At 53.4% G+C, this 13,764-nt stretch overlaps 1 protein-coding gene across 10 annotated transcripts in view; it reads right to left on the bottom strand.

Moving 5' to 3' along the window:
* LRP8 (LDL receptor related protein 8) overlaps window positions 1-13,764 on the bottom strand; it is an 85,519-nt gene that overhangs the window by 30,280 nt on the left and 41,475 nt on the right. For 2 of the 10 annotated variants that reach the window (XM_033226314.1, XM_033226317.1), the window contains exons 4-7: window positions 8,243-8,371; window positions 4,360-4,749; window positions 3,300-3,422; window positions 291-329 (exon numbers count right to left, since the gene is read on the bottom strand). In XM_033226314.1, coding sequence (XP_033082205.1) covers window positions 291-329; window positions 3,300-3,422; window positions 4,360-4,749; window positions 8,243-8,371 — 681 coding nt within the window. Of the gene's footprint in view, window positions 1-290; window positions 330-2,369; window positions 2,491-3,299; window positions 3,423-4,359; window positions 4,750-8,242; window positions 8,372-13,764 lie in introns of all 10 variants that reach the window. The other 8 variants (XM_033226315.1, XM_033226318.1, XM_033226323.1 and 5 more) reach the window with 6 other exon arrangements.

Raw genomic sequence — 13,764 nt, 5'->3', positions numbered from 1 at the left:
TTCTGGCAGGGTCTTAGGGGAGGTCAGCGAGTCCAGGACCAATGCTCTCACAGCATCTCCTGAGCTTTAGAGTCACAGAAGGTTAATTCCACAAGCCAAGGGGAGGTGCCGCACCCCTCTGCCCCCCAGGCTCATGCACTGCCACTCCAGCCAAGCCAAGCAGTGCTGAGCTGAGCCAGCCATGGCCATCCATGCATGTAGCTGGTCTGAGCTGCCCACTCCAGGCCATGCACAGCTATGGGGTGCCCCCACTTCCAGCCTGAGCCATGCTTAGGGAATAACCCCTTTACCCCTGGGCCTCCTCCTGTTTCCCAGGAATGTTGGCGGAACTGAAAGAACAAGACCACAGCAACCCCATGACTGGGAGACCCAGGGATGACTCAGCCAGACCCAGCCCTGGGAAGCCCCAGACCTTTGGAGGTGGGCTGAGCCATGGCAGCTCCCACCTCCAGGAATCTTTCAGTCGCTCGGAGCCCTCCCTGACCTCTCCTTTCCTGTATTATTCCCTGAGCACCATCCATTCAACTGTCCTCCCACTCACCCACTGCCCCCATCATGCATCCACTCGCCTCCTGCCTCTCCTTTTGCAGGTAGCAGCAACCCAACAATTCTATTTACTGAGCACTTGATGAAGTGGCATGTGTAGGTGGGATGGCCCTGAAAGGGGAAAGGGGAAAGGAGAGAGCTCAAAGTGACTGGCTTCTGATGAAGGAAGGCACAGAGTCCTCCAGGACTCAGGTAGGTGAGGGGAAGAGAAAGGAGAGCAGGTCTGCCCCTGTAGCCTTTACCCAAATGCCTGCAGGGAAGTCTCCAGTCCTTCTTAATTCTACCTAGCCTGGGTGTGATTCCGCTGGGGAGCCAGGAGAGGAGGGGGATGAGGTAGAGTGGTGCAGAGAGGCCAGAGTAGTATTTGCGGCTTCCTTCCATGGAAGGAAGAAGTGGTGTCACTGCACACACCTACATGCACACACCTGCATGCACACAACTACATGCACACATACCAGCTTATGTGCAGAGCACAGACAGTCCCATGGACTCCATAAATACATTCACACATACTTGGGGTCACACACATAGATGCATGAATGCAGTTCCCCTGCTTTACTCAGAGAAGAAGACATGGATACAGACACCGGCCTCTCACCAACACAGAGACAGAGGCCACACGCAGACATAAGCTCGTGTGTACATACTCCTCTTTGGTGTGTCATGCAAATGACGGGAGAGAAGAGAGGGTTTAGTAGGATAGTAGTCCCTGGCTACTCCAAGTCTGGGTGTGGGGGGAGCTAGGCTTAGTAGCTCTGGCTTCCCTGTCTCTTTTTCCACAAGTTCCTTCTTCTGGGACTTCTCTTGGCAGGGCCTGGAGGCAGAGGGAGTGTCTGCCTCCTGCCAGCTCAGGTAGCAGCTGAGTCACTTTCATTCAGCTACTCTTCCTTTCACAATCAGTTTTTTAATCTTCAAAAGGGGGAGGAGATATGCTTTTCCTGGGAAGCTCCAGAGGATGAACCTCCTCTAAGCACCCAGGAGGGAGGTGCTGAGGAAACCGTCTGCCAGGAGGCAGGGGAGGGAGGGACTGACCTAGGCTCTGTCCTCCCAGGGCTTCTCTGTCAAATCTCCCTCAAGCCCTGACCTGGGAACAGTTAAAAAAAAAAAAAGACTCATGAACCTTCCTGGAGTCCACACTGGGCTTCCAGCATGTTCTCTGGGATGCCCACCCTACCTAGAGCCTGGAGCCTCTGTTCTTTCTAGCCTGAAACCCACCCTGACAGCTGTAGCCGACATCAGGGCAGCCGCTTCCATCCAGGTCTCGCTTTAGTCTGGCCTACAAGTCTGGTCTCCCCATCAGGTCCGAACTCCTCAGGGCTGAGGATGATGCCAGCTCCTGCTGCAAGGCCTGCCCTACTCCCACGCAGGTATGGCCTGAGCAGTGGCCCTGGGATGTGCTTCAACTGGCTGCCTGCCTGATGTGCCCACCTCTTCCTCTGCTGGGTCTTCTGCAAGGGGCTAGAAGACCTCAGAGCCCAGGGCCCTGGCTAGGTCAGCAGGGCAGGAACACTGAGGAAGAGAGAAAGTTCCAGAAGGTCTCAGAGGTCTGAATGGGGAAGGAATGAGGAGAGGCCAAGTTTGTGAGAAAAAACATAATTTTTTAGTACCTGGGATGGACAAGCTCTTAGCACTTTGTAGAGATGTAGACCAGAGGCCTGGGGGCGAAAAGCCCCATGTGAAGCCATAGGACAGCACATGAGTCCAAAGAGAGGGTCAGAGCAGAAATTGTCAGGGCAGGGGGCACTGGAGGGCCTCGAGCCCAGATACCAGGAGAGGGACAGCAGGAGACCGAGTCCAGCCAGTGGGCGTAGACACCACTGCACCACACTTTCAGAAGCTCATCCGACCAATCCCGGCAGTCCCTCTGCACATCACACACTTTCCTGCCGTCCACGCGCTCGCCACTCTTACACTGAAATCTGCGGGGACCCTCACAAGGTGACTCTGTTGGGCCGGACAAGAGAGTGGACAGTGTCTGTGAGACCTTGGACAAGAAGGGCTGGGCTGGGGCCCACAGGAGGCAAGTAGAGCTCCAGTTCTAACCCCTCACAGGTCTCTGGAGGGTGGCCCAGGATAGACAGGTAAATCCAGGACCTGAGGAAGCTCTGCTCACAGGACAGGATCCCAGGGATGATTAGGAGGCTAAGCCTCATGTAGCTGGGCAGGGCTGTGGGGATCTGCGTCTCATCTTGCAGAACTCAGGTGTTGGGAGGGACCAGGCAGCAGCTCTAGAGAGACCTTAGAGGCTGGACTGACCATCTCCTGGAGGGACCTTTGCCCCATGGACCCCAGAGAGGGGAAGCTGCCACACTGCCCAACCTGTTATCCATTCCCCCAGATGACTAGTGAATGAGGGTCCCTGCTCCTGCAGAGGGCAGGTGGGGGCCAGAAGAACCATCTGAGAATTAAAGGGGGTCCCTGGGGAGCAAGACTCAGCCTCTGCTCAGCCTGGGAACTAGTGGGGGAAGCCACTCAGCAGCTGGGACCTGGACAAGTGGTGGGGGCTGGACTTCCCAAACGCCCTGTCCTGTCGCCCTAGGCGTCTTTCAGCTTTGGCAAAGTCCTTACAAATCCAATTCTGGTGCCACCAGGACCCCATGGGAAGGGAGCCAGGTGATTTAGGGGCAAGTGGTGCTTTGGGGGAAAATGCTTCTTGGAGACCAAGGGAAAACTCCTCCCAACTCTGCTCTCTGGAGAGTGACCAGAGCCCAGGGCATCCTCACAGATGTGTTCTGTGCCCTGACCACACGCACCCTGTAGGCAGCCAGCTTCATCACTCCCATCCGGACAGTCCTGCTCCTGGTTGCAGCGCTTGATTGCAAGGACACATGTCCCATCCCCACACTGGAACTCGTTCCCATGGCAGGTGCCCAGTGCTGCCAGGAGAGGGCAAGGGGAGAGGATCAGAGTCAGTGTGGTGCTAGGACAGTTTCCCCACCACCCCCATCCCCATGCCATAGCCACCCCTGGCAAAAACCGAACCAGTGACTAAACTTAGGAGTCCTCAAAGGACACCTGGCCAAGGCACCTCAGTGTACAGATGGGGAGACTGAAGCTCAGAGAGGGGGAAGGCCTTGCCCAGGGTCACACAGCACTCTGGCTGGCAGATTCAGGACTAAACCCAGGTCTCTTGTTTCCCTGTCCCTGCCTCTCTCCAGGGCCACTCCTCAGAACAGACACACGGCCTTCTTTTGAGTCTTGGTGCTCATTACTTAATGACTTCATCCACTTGGCAAACCTTCCTGTGCCAGGTGCTGTGCTGGGAGGGGTGGAAGTGGGGGTGGGAGCCCAGAGACTCCTGAGAGCCTCCTCATCCTCTAGGAGCTCAGGGTGCAGAGCTGGGCTGAGGAATGCTCAGATGGGGACATAAGTGTGAGATGAGCTGTAAGAGAAGGCTGCTGGAGACCTGCCCAGCAGAGGGACCCAGCCCAGCTGGGAAGGTCAGATGAGTCTAGGCCAGGCCTTGAGGAATGAGCAGGCCTAGCGGGTAAAGAGATGGGAGGAGCTCCTGAGCCTGCCAGGTTTCTGGGTAGAGGGGTTGGGGGATGGGGGTGGGAAGTACAAGTGGGAGGGCTCACAGCAGGGACACAGGTACCAGTGGAGGCTTCTGGAGTTAGACCTGAGCTCCGCAGCCCGGCAGCTGCATGAACTCAAACAAGTCACTTCACTTCTCCCAGCCTCGGTCTCCTCTGTAGTAAACCCGGGTAATGTATTCAGGTAAGGCAACGAAAGGAAGCCTGCACCTGGCGGATCGGGATCGGGTAGCGGATCCGCAATCCCTGGGCGGGGCTGGGCGGTATGGAGGGGGCTTACGGCAGTCGGCCTCGTCGGATTTGTCTTTGCAGTCGCGGTCGCCGTCGCAGCGCCAGCCCAGGTGCACGCACTCGCCGCTGCGGCAGGCGAACTGGGCGGCGGTGGCGCAGGCGGCGGGCGCGGACGTGGCCCCGGGGCCCGGGCGGCCGCAGAGCTCGGCTGCCTCGTCCGAGCGGTCCTCGCAGTCAAACTGGCGGTCGCAGACCCAGCGCTCCGGGATGCAGGCGCCGCCGCCGCCATCGCGGCCGCAGCGGAACTCGCGGGGCCCGCAGGCCGGGTCTGCACAGCCGCGCTCATCGCTGCCGTCACCGCAGTCGTCGTCGCCGTCGCACACGAACACGGCGGCCAGGCACGAGCGGTTGCCGCACTGGAACTCGTGCGGGGCGCACACTGCGCGGGACAGAGAGCAGGTCGGCCCGCCGACCCCCTCCCCGGTTGACCTGGGGCCCCGCTGGTCCGGCTACAGGGGTTCCGACCCTCACCCGGGGGCCAGATCAAGTCCCTTTTGGGGGCTGAATGGTGGACGTACAGTTAGGCACAGCGAAGGCGGGCTTCCAACACGGACATGCTAGGTGACAGGCAACACACCTGCCCTTCGTGAGCCCCCCAGGCCTCACTGGCTAAATGAGCATGAGCATGGTGGAACTAGGAGGGGCATTCTGAAACCTTACAGCACTGCCTGTCTTGAAGGACCTTGTGACGGGCCCAGGACATGATCTGTTAAATGACACTGACCCTTCCCAGGGACCAGGGTCTGGGGTTGGCTCTTCATAGCATAGCGATGCATAGCATAACCTGCACTGTTTCACCTGAGTCCCCTGGCCTGGTATCCAAGGCGTCTCTTGGGTCAGTCCTGTGGCTCCATCACCTCACTCCTGAACGTTCACAGCTCCGGCCACGCTAGACCATTTGCTGGGCCCGGTGCATAGGCTCCCACCTCCAAGTCTTTGCTCAAGTTGCTACATCTACTGGGAACCTACTTCTTGCCCACCACTGTCTCTACATTTTGCAATGATGAGTTCTTACCTTCCAAGGGCCCAAATTCCACCTCTTCCGTGACACCCTGGTGTTTCCCTGCTTGGGAAATCTCTGCCTCTGCCCTCGTTTCTGAGCCCCTCAGTTGCGCAGGCGTCTGACTTTCATGTTCTTTTCCATCTGCCCCATGAATCCACACTGCCTAGGGGTGTCCCTCCTTTGTCCTGAGGGCCTAGTACAGAGCTCCCTGCAGTGAGTGGGTGTGGAGTGGATGAAACTGGTCTGGCCCAGGTGTGAGGTGTAATTATGGGATGTGCAGTAATTAAGCATCATAGCTCTGCCTGGGGCTCTGGGCTTCTCTCTGATAAGCTAGTCTGAGCTCAGCGGCCGGGAGGAACTTAGAGACCAGCCAGCCCTATTGCCAGATGGGGAAACTGAGGCCCAGAGAGAGGAGCAGCTTGCCCAGGGTCACACAGTCCATGACAACAAGAGAACCAGAACTCAAGTTTGGGGCTTTTCTTTCCTACTCTGTCTCCTCCTTTTGGCTTTTCTGGTTTTCTCCTCCCTTCCTGGAGTTTTTCCAGCTGTTTTTCAGGGCAGTGACCTCCTCACTTCCCTCCCTCCTGTGTATCCACACACAGGCCAAGACCTGGCCCTGGGCCGCCCTGCTGGGGCATGGCTGTGGCCAAAGGTGATGTGGTGGTGGCAGCACCAGATCTTTCCACGTGGGGGCGCCCAGAGTCTGTGTTTTCATTTGCTGATGGAAAAATGTGAATTTTCATTGTTATTGAAGATAAAGAGTGATGTCTTCAGTTTCACCAGGTAGGTAGCTCGTGTCATGCGTTTCTGACAGCTCTACCAAGTGTCTGACAGTTGCGTTTTTTTTCCCCTCCGGGACTTTTGAGACACTGCGGCATTGGTGGAAAAAGCACATGCTGCCAGTGCCACTGCCCCTCAAGATTACATACAGACACCTAGATGAGCTCCCTTCCTGCCTGTCCCCACCCAGCTTGTGCATGTGCAGGGAGGGCGGACTCACTGCTTTCTGGGAGTTCCAATGGGAAGTGCTTTTTTTTTTTTTTTTTAATTTTCTTTTTTGAGACGGAGTCTCGCTCTGTCACCTAGGCTGGAGTGCAGGGGTACGCTCTCAGCTCACTGCAACCCCGCCTCCTGGGTTCAAGTGATTCTCCTGCCTCAGCCTCCCGAGTAGCTGTTACTACAGGCACGTGCCACCATGCTCAGTTAAATTTTTTTTCTGTATTTTTAGTAGAGGTGGGGTTTCACCCTGTTAGCCAGGATAGTCTCAATCTCCTGACCTCATGATCCACCTGCCTCGGCCTCCCAAAGTACTGGGATTACAGGCGTGAGCCACTGCGCCCAGCCCTAATTTTTAATTTTACTTGAAGACTTTGATGGCAAGGAAGTGCTCTTTCATACTGAGTTTTCTCTGAGGTTTTGGAGCCAACAGTAACTTTAAGATCCATATTCTCAGGCCTACATAGCCCCAGAGACCCTACTCCTAGCATTCACAAATGGAAGAAGCTCTGAGAGATGAGGGGTGGGAGGACTCTTTCTCCTCTGCCTAGGAGGGTGGGAGCTGTAGCACAGAAGCCCAGTACGACCTGACACCCCTGTCTCCCATAATTAATGGGGAATGTTCCTATTCCAACATGCCCTAGTTGGAGAAACTCCCATCCCTTGCAGTAGCGGCCTTCATATTGGAGGAATCATCTGATTATGGGGGTTGGTAAAGAGGAAAGAGGATTCTCATTGGCCAGTGAGTCCCAGCAAAATTATCACAGCTGAGGAAGTGAGCCAGTGCCATCACTGGAACTTTGAAACTACTGTTCCCAGCCAGGATCTCCCTCCATACCCAGATGCTTCCTGCTTCAGACACATCACATTCCAGACTTAGAATCTTAAAGTGCGACTACTCAGACACCTCTGGAGGAGATGGCATTTTCCCTGGGCCAGGAAAGATGGATAGGATGCAAATATAGAGGCTGGCAGAGGAGAGTAGGCAGCAGTGACGGGCAAGTGCCTGGCAAGCCCTCCAGGGTGACCGCCCATATCTCAGCCCAGCCGCACAGCCCAGTAGCGACAGCCAGTCTGTCTCCCCCATTAATCATGTGTTCCCAGAGGGACGACTGTGTAGGATTCACCTCACTGTCCCTTTCAGAGCCTGGCTTCAGGCCTGGCACACAGTAGGTGCCCCTCGAATTGAAAAAGTAAGGCCTGGCCATGCTCCTCACTGGCCCAGGCCCTGCTGGCCTGCTCCCTGGGAAGGAGATAATCCTGTGTTTGAAGCTCAGTGATGTGGAACTGTCCCAGTGGCCACTTCCATCTGTCCCTGCCGAGGCTGCTGAGAATATCTTCTCTGCCCTGTGACGTTTGTGCTCAAATCTGATATTTCAGCAACAGTCGTCCTTGACACCTCAGGAATCCGTCCCCCTCTCCCCAGCACTGCTGGCACTCTGGCTCAGGCCACCACCATTTCTCCATACAGTATCCTCCCTGGTCCCCCTGCCCTTGCTCGAAGATTGGCAGACTTGTGGGATGGATGAGCAGATGTCAGACATGGTAAAAAGCTCATGGGCTTTGCTGTCCAGTCCTGAATCTGAATCTTGGTTTCATCACTCAGCCCTGGGTACTTTTCCTCCCTTGTCTGAGCCTCAGTTTCCTCACCTATAAAATGGGGATGATAATGGCTGCTCATGAGGTGCTTGTGAAGATGAAAGAAGACAATGTCTCCATAGTATCTAGCCATTACTAATGTCCTGATCATTATCCTTTCCTCTCCACCTACCAAGCCCCACGGGGAACTGGGCCCCTCCCCAGAAGTGGCTGTCACTCCCGGAGGCTGCCTGACCATGCTTGGCAGACCCTGGGGATCTGACCCCAGACTCACAGGTAGCACAGCCGGCCTCATCCGCTCCACCCTCGCAGTCCTTCTCCCCGTCGCAGCGCCATGAGGCAGGTACACACTTGTGGCTGGTGGGTCCACAGCTCAGCTTCTCTGCAGGACACACCTGCTTGGCTGTGGAGACAGACGTCCATGCATAGCTTAGCCAAGGGGGACACAGGGCATGATGCCAACCAGTCCTACCACACTGTTCCAGCCACCTGGTCCAAGGCCCTAGGAGTCCATCAGGGCTCTCCTGGCCCATGTCTCAGTTTCATCAGCTGAGAAGAAGCCTCTGTCTGTCCCAGGAGTTTCCAAATCCTAAATCTGACCCACCACTTCTCTGCAGAACATCTTTCATGGCCCCCTGGTCCCTGGCCCTCAAGTCCCTCTTTAATCCATTGACTCCTGCCTGCCTCTCCTGGCCACACCTCCCATCCCTCCAAACCTCCTCTTTAAGTTCTGGCAACATGGAGCCACCATGCCCTGCACTGGTCTCTGTCATTTCCCAGCTGTGTGCTCTTAGGTGAGATAATGTCCCAGCTGGGCCTCAGTTTGCCTTCCAGATCAGTGACTCCATGATTGGAACCTGTAAATTTGGAGGGTTCACCAAGGCCCCAACGGCTCCAATTGGCCCACCTCTAAGCCCCTCCCCGAGTGATGGTGCTGAGCCTGCTGCTGAGAACAGCTGCTGCACAGCAGGGCCCAGCGGGACTGCATAGCTATAATTACTGCAGCCGCAATCAGAGGCTGACTCAATCAGGGGCCTGAAGCCCCAGGGTTGAATCTCAATTTGGAAGAAAGAATGAGAACCCTATTCAAGGCTGGGGACAGCTCTTATCATGAGTTTCTGCCGGACCCATGTGACAGGCTCAGCCAAGGCAGATGCATCTCATACCTCCGTGGTTGGCTCCCTACAGCCTTCCAGAGTGTGCAGGAGGCCCGATTTCTGTGGTCTCTAGGATGTGCCAGGCATGGTGCTAGACGCTTCCATTTAATTTTCACAATAAGCCAGCGGGGTGAGAGGATTATGTGCTGGCCTCCAGCATGGAGGTGGAGAACATGGGCTCTGGAGTCTGGCTGCCTGGGTTCAAATCCTAGTTCACTCACTCACTGACTATGTGACCTTGGCCAACAATCCTTATCTCTGTGCCAATAAAGTGGGGATAATACTATCCCTCATAGGATTGTTATGATGACTAAGTTAATGTCTGTAAAGCAAGCACCTAGAAGAATACCCAGCCCAGTGCTCACTAAATGTTACCTATTATGATTATCCACACATAACAGATGACTCTGAATTTTGCTTATTCATTGAGTATTTAAACACTGCTGTGTGACAAACATGGTGGTAAGCACTAAGTTCTGGTCACAGAGCTGGTAAAGAACAGTGTTAGGATTGACTGAAAGTCAGCTGTGTCTGATGCCAGAGACCTGGCACAATCCATTTCCCCCCGGAGGCAGTGGGCTACTCATGCCTCACCCTCCATTTTGCTCTCTGATCTCAGACCAGTTTCTCCTCTTCCTATTTCTATAGCTGGGATGAGAGACCACAAGGGATATAGAAAAGGGCACAGATGAGTTGGGGAGGGGAGCAGGTATCTGCATCAAGGTCCCCAGACATCACTACTGTCATGGGAGAAGAGTACCTTAGGCCCCTGAAAGTGAGGTCCCCAAGGTTATCCCTAGGAATGCTTTCATGAGTACAGGGCAATTCCTTGGGAATACAGGATTCCTGGGATTCATTTTCACAGAAATTTCCCTTGCTTGAGGATTGGCAGACTTGTGGGATGGATGAGCAAATAACTGTCAGGTTGAGCTCTGGAAAGTACTGACACTCAAAGGCCTCTTATAAAGGCCACCTTGGGGCTGCAGTGCAGGGCGGTGAAGGGAAACTGGGAGTTGGGAGATGGGGTCCTTCCAGGGTACCTCTATCACCAACACTGCAGGACCCCAGGTAAGCACCTCCCCTCTGGGCCCCACTGGAACACAGGAAGCTGAAGCTGACCAGTGCCTCGCTGGGGGTCCTCTCATCAAAGGATGGGGGGTGAGGGAGCTACTAAAAGTGCAGGTTCCTGGCCTCAGCTCATACCGGCTGAATCTAGACTTCTAGGGCAGAGCCTAGGGATCTGCATTTTCGTAACTCCCCACCAAAACCCAGGTGATTCCCATGCACCTCTATTTGGGAACCCCTGGGTTGGTTAACATTCTGCAAGCATAAAAGACACGGGATGTTTCATCTTTTTTCAATTCACTACCATAAAAGCGATACAGATGTTCCATATACTTGCAAGCCCCTAAGACAGCAATGGGAAGGAAGGTCAAAGCAACTACTTATCCCTAAGCCAGGCCTCAGGAAACAGAACCTCTCAAGGAAGTAGGAGGGGACTCCCAGTTTTTGAACACCTACATTGTGTCAGGCTACAGTGTGTCAGGCTATGTTGTGTCAGGCTGCTCTGTGATGAGAATTTTATATGTTTTCATTTCATTCTGTCATGGTCTGATCGTCAGTATCCCCTGAAAATCCATGTTGGAACTTAATCCTCAATGTGATAGCATTAAGAGGTGAGGCCTTTAGGAGGTGATTAAGCCATAATGGTACAGCTCTCATTAATGAGATTAGTACCCTCAGAAAAGAGGCCAGGGGGAGCCTCCTTGCCCTTCCACCACGTGAGGATGAAGCAAGGAGGTGCCGTCTATGAGGTCACCAGACACTGAAACTGCCGGTGCCTTGATCTGGGTCTTCCTAGCCTCCAGAACTGTGAGCAATAAATGTCTGTTGTAAGGTAAGCAGGCCCTGTGGGCTGCCAGTGCAAATTCCAGGGGTGCTATTTACAAAGGTCGCCACATAAGTGGCATACCCAGAGTACAGCAGGGCAGCAGTCCTGCATGTAAGCACTCCATTTTATAGATGAGGAAACTGAGGCTCAGCAAGACCAAGTAACTGGCCCAAAGATGCACAGCAGGCGAGAGACTGAGCCTGGGTTCCTATGACTAGAGCCTTGCCTGTCCGTCAAACCCTGCATGCTCCAAAACTATCCCCAAACTCTCCTCCCAAAAGCCCAGGTGACTGAAAGGGCCCTTGGCTGTATGCTTCACCTCCAGGGGCCTGGGTTCTACAGACCCCAGTGCAGCAAGCAGCTGCTTGAACTTTTAATGAATATTTAGATAGTTAATTGCATAACCTTTCAGCAAGGACAATGATTAAACAATCTGTCTGCTTCCTTTCTTTATAATTAATAAGACATTTGCTGTGTCCCTAAATAGACAGCTCTAATTATAGGCTCTCGAGGATTCAGCAGTGCCTGATAACAGCCCTTCACCCTCAAAGAGCCAAGGCTCTTGGAATGCCAGGACTTGAGAGACCTCAGAGGTCACATTGATGAACACCCTTGGAGTGGCAGGAGACCAAGGCCCAGAGAGGGGAAGGGACCTGCCTAGGGTCACACAGCTATTGGCAGTTGGGTATTCCAATTCCTGTCTCTCCTGGAACCTCACAGTCTCTCCTGTGTTGTAGCTTTCCCCCAAAGGTAGGACTGGAGCCTGGCTCGCAGGGTCCTGTGTCAGGCCTCTCCACTCCACAGTCCTGGGAAGTTGGTTTGGGTAATTACTGACACATGGTATCACCCTATGAGTGGATATTATTACCTCTATTTTATGAATGAAGAAAGTAAAGCCCAGAGAGAGTAAGTTGTTTGTTCAAAGTCTAGTGGTGAGAGGCAGATCTGGACTTCCATCCCAGGTCCAAACACACTGCTTAACTTACTGTACCTAATGACTGCACAAGAGAAAAAGCAGATCCTGTTGGTCTCCCTGGCACCTCTGGCCTCGAGAGAGGTCACTGGAGGAAGTGGGGCTCAATGACCTTTGGGCAGGTTCTGCACGATGGCCATCTGATGTCCTATCTCAGGACGACTGAAGCCCAAGGGCTCCCAGCAGCATGATGTAGGAGAAAGAGCCTGGGTTTTAGAGACACACAGACCTGGGCCCAAATTTCATTTACTGATACTAAGGTCCTTAGGCAACTCACTGAACCTCTCTGCACTCTGGCTCCCCTCATCTGAAAATGGGGTTGAATAATCTCCTAGGGCTGGCGGATGGCTTAAATGAGGAAACATATGGAAATCCTACACTCAGAGCCTAGAACAAACTAGGAGCTCAGAAAACACTTGCCCTTGTTTAATTTCATGAAGTGCAAATGCCAATGGCTGGGGAGGGGCCTGGTGTCACCACTGGGGAATGCACATTATGAGTCCACATGGTCCACCACGATGCAGACCCCATCCCAGGATAGCCACTCCCTCTGTGACAGATGCCCCCTGAGGGGACCATATGCCTTTGGCCTGCTCTCCAAGTACCCCAGGTTCTGAGAGGCAGGAATGAAGAATCCCACTGTCTCCCAGACAACAGGAACCCTCCAAAGCTGGCAAGGGGGCTTTTCATGAAACTCTGTATCCTGTAGTGACTCAAGGCATTTAAAGGCATTTAAATTCCCAGAGAATCCTGCCCCAGAAATTCAAATCCATTGGTACTTTCTCCAATTCATAAATTCACAAATTAACAAAAAGGGAAATGTCTGTTAAATTAAAGAATGAAAGTACTTGGCGGCTGCTCATTGAGGGAGCACATCTATAGTGTCAACCCACATGAGTTTTAGGGGCAGATAACCTCCAAATGGGGACTGCCAGCTCTAAGGGACCAGAGGCTCAGGTGGTGAGAACTGCTAGTGTCACTCAGTACAGCTCCTGCCACAGGAAACACAGCATGGGGCCACCCAAGGTGCATGACGGGGAGTTACACCAAGTTCCTTCAGTCGAGGCCAGGCAAAATGCTGCTAGCTGGGTCAGTCTCTAACTTACTGAGTGAGCTCAGAAAATCTCTGGGCCTCCATTTTCTGATCTGTAATAGGAAGATAATCCTGGTTAATCAGAGAGGCCCCCCTTCCAGGTGGAAAGGTTCTAAGATGCATGAAAAAGCCTCTATATTCAAATAAATAGCATCCAGAACTGTAACTCACCTTGAACCATCCTTCCCTCCCCCACCCTCACCCCTCCCAACAGAAGCTTGAAGGTGGGTCAGAAGCCATCCCCAATAGAGTGAGCTATAATTAGAGCTGAAATGCTATTGCCACTAGGCAAGTGTTCTGGGCTTTTCCATTGTGAGTCCTAGCTACATTTGAAGGTAAAGAACCCAGAACCAGAGGGAAACAGCTGGGAGAAACCCCAGCCAGCTAGGTCAGACAACATAATGGGGGAAAACACAAGAATTGGGACCTTCTCTCAAATCCCTTTCCCGCTCAGTGCAACCCCCTTCACTGACACTATTTTAATACTATAAGAATCTAACATCTTAATATCTAACAAACTGTTGTGTTGGGGAGAGAGGGCTTGCAGCCAAAATATAATAATACAAATAACACTGCCATTTACTCCAGCAATGACACTTGTATTCTTTCATTTGATTCTCACAATCCCTTTAAGGCAGGTCCATTACCACATTTTACAGATGAATAAACTGAGGCTCAGGAT

This window comes from Trachypithecus francoisi, unplaced genomic scaffold (assembly GCF_009764315.1).
Source record: "Trachypithecus francoisi isolate TF-2019V2 unplaced genomic scaffold, Tfra_2.0 Lachesis_group12, whole genome shotgun sequence".
NCBI lineage: Eukaryota > Metazoa > Chordata > Mammalia > Primates > Cercopithecidae > Trachypithecus > Trachypithecus francoisi.
The sequence above is the reverse complement of the archived record's forward strand: the minus strand, read 5'-3'. Positions and strand labels throughout refer to the sequence as shown.